Below are 4,503 nucleotides of genomic sequence, written 5' to 3'. Positions count from 1 at the left end.
GGCGAGCCGCGGCCGTCGGGCCGCTTTCTCTCCACGGCCCAGGCCCCATGCTTTGGTTAGCCAGGTTTTCTTTTTGATTTTTCTTCTTCTTTTTTTTAAGAGACAGAGTCTCCTTCTGTCGCCCAGGCTCGAGTGCTGTGGCGCGGTCATAGCTCACTGCAGCCTCTCCTGGGCGGCTCGAGCAATCCTCCCGCCTCGGCCTCCCGTGCAGCTAGGCCTACAGGTGCGCGCTACCACGCCAGTTTTCTAAAACGCCTGCAGAACTTTCCTTGTCTCCTCGCTCAGCGCCCCCTGGCGGACGCTAGAGTCAGGGCACGGGGTCTCCAGACATAAAAGTCCACTGCTTCTCCCAACGACCCCTAGTCCCAGGGCAAGGTAAGTGGCTTCTCACTCTGCAGCTTGGGGTAGGTGAGTTCTCCAGGTGTGTCTCTTTTGTCTGCAGAGCTGGGGAGAGGGAATCGTCTTCAAAAGGGGTGGGCAGATTCCTTTTCGAGGTCTGGATGGGAAGGGAATACCTGAAAGAATCTGGGGAGGACTGGGGCAGCAGAAAGCCCTACCTGCATGGGGTTATTCCTAAGGTCTGGTTTTTCAGGCACTCTTGGAGATGTGTCCAAAAGCTTCGTGGACCTGAGTGACCCAAGTGAAGCGAACAACTACTGGGCTTTGAACTTGACCTCCATGCTCTGCCTGACCTCTAGCATCTTGAAGACCTTCCCCGACAGTCCTGGCCTCAGCAGGACCGTAGTTAACATCTCATCCATCTGTGCCCTGCAGCCCTTCAAGGGCTGGGCACTGTACTGTGCAGGAAAGGCTGCTCGCGACATGCTGTTCCAGGTCCTGGCTGCAGAAGAACCAAGTGTGAGGGTGCTGAGCTACGCCCCAGGTAGGTGGGAAGTACTGCCATCCCTGCCTGCCACAACTGACTGGTTCTCCTCTGGGGACTGGGCAAGGGGCCTAGTCTGCGCTGTCCAGGAAGGACCCACAGAGTATTCTGTCCCTGAATCATGAGCCATCTCATCACCCCTTAGGGCAAATCTAGACTTCAAGGATGTTAGGACTGGCAGGGGGCAGAGAGTGGGGAATTGCCTGGGTGGGAGCTTGGGGCAGGAAAGTGAGGTATTAGCTGGAGTTTGAGAGAAGACAGGGTTTATATTCTGGACTTGTACCTGATTTCTTCATGTGAAATGGGGAAGATGCTACCTGTCTCACAGGGCACTTTAGGGGATTGAATGAGATAATCCTGGAGGTGCCAGAAAATGTGTATACATTTTAAGTGATATTATCTATGTGTTACTTTTAGTTTGCCATAATAAGAAGTGTCTGGATGCTGATGGCAACCACTTTGAGCACCCTTTGTAACTGCAGAGGTCAAACATGACTTGTATTCATCTACAGTTTTAATATTTTTTTCCTTTCTTAAAATGTGTATACATTCTTCTGTATATGTGAAAACAATCCTTACCTATGAAATGCTATCCTCTTAAGTAGGACTTATCATACTGTATTTTCTTTGTATGTTTACTTGTCTCCTTCCCTCCCTTGACAGGAACCGTGTACTATTTACCCATATGTTCTCAGCATCCAGCAAAGCACTGCACTAAGGCAGTCTTCAGTACATGCTAGTTGAATGGGGGAACAGATGTTGTTGAGTGTTGGCCATCCTGGCTAAGCTGTGCTGGGGGACATTGCTTGGATAAATTAGAGCCCTTGTCCTCATGAAAGTCAAAGGGTAGGGAGTCTGGTGTATGCCACTCAGTCTGGTTTCTGACCACCCTACCATGATGCACAGTGCCCTTTTCTTAACATTGAGGATTCTGTTCTGGGCTTGAGGTTGCTTCATTTATTTAGAAGGTGGTGACAGCAGCAGTAGAATGCCTGAGCAACTTATGTTGAGATCCAGCAGTCTGTCCCCCCTTGGGAACAGGATCAGGATCCTACTTTATTTCCAGGGTCGTCTTCATGTTCTCCAGTACCCAGCCTTCCCTCCTCCCCGACACACATGTATACAAGCAGTTATTCTTGCAGCCAGCATTCGACTCATCACCCCCTCAGCTTGGCCTAGGATTCACTCACACAGTGGCTAGATGGAAACTACAACCAGGAGCAGAGCAGACTCCAGAATGCCATGTGGCTGAATGAGATAATGTGTGTGAAAAGTATCCTTACCTGTGAGATGCTGTCCTGTTAATTAGGACTTATCACACTGTTTTTGTCTTCATATGTTTGCTTGTCTCCCTCCCTGCCTTGACAGGAAAGCCTTGAAGGCAGGGGCCATGTACCATTTATCTCTATGTTCTTAGCACCTACAAAGCCCTGCACTAGTTCAGTCTGTAGTGCTTGCTAGTTGAATGGAGAGCAGACATTGTTGAGTGCTGAGGTTAGATCTCAAAGCTGTCCTGGGCATTATGAGGGAGCTGAGATTTTTTTCAGGATGTCCCAGGGCCTGAGCAAAGGCAGAGACCAGTCTGGTTACATTTCAACCTCAGGAAGAATCTTCTAATAAGTGTTCAAAGAGAAGGAGCTATTTGAAAAGGTAGCAAGTCCTTGATTGGAAGAATCAAGGATCGGGAGGGTGATTCTCCCTCCAATCTTGACATTGTGATTTTCTGCTCCTGGGGACTATTAACTCCAAATTGCGAAGTGCTTTGATTCCTATATGAAAAATAGAAAGTGCTTATAAGAATTCAAGGAGGGAACAATTCGCTTTAGGTGGGGTGACTAGAAATGGCTGAACTGGACATTGACCTTGGGGGCTGCTTGGGTGTTATCTGGTGGGAGGTACTTCTGATAAAAGCAGGTGAAGGTGGGGAAGCTCTTTAAGGGAGTGACAGGTCTTCTGGTTTGGCTGGAGGCTAAGTGTGCCCTGAGGTGAGCGGATAAGGAGGTTTTGAGTACTAGGCCAGGCAGTGAGGAAGCCATTGCGGGGTTTTGAGCAGAGGAGTGCTGTATTCCCAGTGATGTTTTAGCAAATGAATTTATCAGAGGGCTAGGGAAGGAGCTGAAGCAGGAAGGGAACCAGGGCTATAAGAAGGACCCATTGTCAGAATATAGGGATGCGAAAGATGTACCTAGTGCTGGTTGGCTGTGGTCTAGGGGGAGAGGGAAGGAGGAGGTGATGGTGCTTTTGAGACTGGGAGAAGAGTACTTCATTATTAGAAAAGGGAAAGTCAGGAGATGGTGTTGGTTGCACAGTAGACGAGAAGCTTGACTTTAGACATGGTGGTCTGGAGGGTCTACGTTCAGTGAACTTTAGAATTTGAGTCTCAACTCAGTAGTTACAAAAGCATAGCCTTTGGCAGCCCTGGCTACGCATTTCAGCCAAGCTGAAGTGTTGCCTCGGGTCAGACCTGCCTCCACCCCCCCCCAGTGGGACTTTCTGGCCCTGCCTTGCTGCTTTCTCATCTCCTTCTTTTCACCCCTAGGTCCCCTGGACACAGACATGCAACAGTTGGCCAGGGAGACCTCCGTGGACCCAGAATTGCGAAAAAGGCTGCAGGGGCTGAAGGCAAAGGGGGAGCTGGTGGACTGCCGAGTGTCAGCCCAGAAACTGCTGAGTTTGCTAAAAAAGGACACGTTCAAGTCTGGAGCGCACGTGGACTTTTATGATAAATAAGCCCATGACCTTGGCTGTCTGGGCCTTCCTGCCCCCACTTTCAGGCACATCCTAGACCCCTATGCCTTCCACATTCTGCCTCAGTGGCAGCCCTGCCTTACACGGATAAGCATCCATGCTTACTGTCCTGCCCTCAGACGCAGTCAGCTATGAGCCTTTGGGCTGCTGTCCTTACCAGTTGTCAGGAGTCTGTACCCTGGATTGTGAAGAAGTTTCCATAGGAGACTTAGGAAAGAGGTTAGGAGTGTTAGTGTGGCCTAGCCTCAGGAACAGAATTTTAGGGCTGAGAAGAACAGAAAAAGAACTGAAACATTGAAGAGAGGAGGTGAGATCTTCCATCCATGACCAGTCCCTGGGGAGAGTGATCTTGTTTCAAATAGGACCCATGTAGAGTCACAGAGGGCCTGGAGGGACAGGAGTGCAGACAGTACAAGTTTCAGCCCACACAGAAACCCTTGCTCAGAGAGGCAGACCTTCTATTGATCTTCAAGTTCACATTCTGATACCCCCTTCCTCCAGAACCCACCACCCCTCCCCCAGGTTGAGAGAAGGGGCACCCGAGAGTCTATATATGTGGCAAAAGCAGATACAAATAAAATGTGGATTGTTCACCATTCATGTCTGCATTCTCCTCTAATACAGGGCCCATGACTAACTCCCTGGTTCACTAGGCCCAGGGGAGTTCCTGAGACAGTTAACCCAAATAGGGGGCTGCCCTTATTTACTAGGGAGCCTCCCTCACCAAGCACCACTTAGTAGCAAGGTCTAAGTAAAGTTGTTCAAGATGAGCATGCCCAGATGCCTTTCTTCATGCTGTTTCCCTCACTGTCTTTACTACCCTTTCCTCACCCTTGGGCTATTCAAAGAGTGTCCATCCTTCAGGGCTCTGC

At 49.7% G+C, this 4,503-nt stretch overlaps 1 protein-coding gene across 1 annotated transcript; it reads left to right on the top strand.

Moving 5' to 3' along the window:
- The first annotated feature begins 296 nt into the window (after positions 1–296).
- Positions 297–4,227, top strand: SPR (sepiapterin reductase (7,8-dihydrobiopterin:NADP+ oxidoreductase)). Its single transcript, XM_008052281.2, has 3 exons — positions 297–375; positions 593–883; positions 3,423–4,227. The coding sequence occupies exons 2-3, from the start codon at positions 679–681 to the stop codon at positions 3,611–3,613; spliced, it is 396 nt and encodes a 131-aa protein (XP_008050472.2). The 5' UTR covers positions 297–375; positions 593–678; the 3' UTR covers positions 3,614–4,227.
- Positions 4,228–4,503: the final 276 nt, after the last annotated feature.

This window comes from Carlito syrichta, unplaced genomic scaffold, assembly GCF_000164805.1.
Source record: "Carlito syrichta isolate Samal-C Ts95f unplaced genomic scaffold, Tarsius_syrichta-2.0.1 Scaffold270980, whole genome shotgun sequence".
Taxonomy (NCBI): Eukaryota; Metazoa; Chordata; class Mammalia; order Primates; family Tarsiidae; genus Carlito; species Carlito syrichta.
The sequence above is the reverse complement of the archived record's forward strand: the minus strand, read 5'-3'. Positions and strand labels throughout refer to the sequence as shown.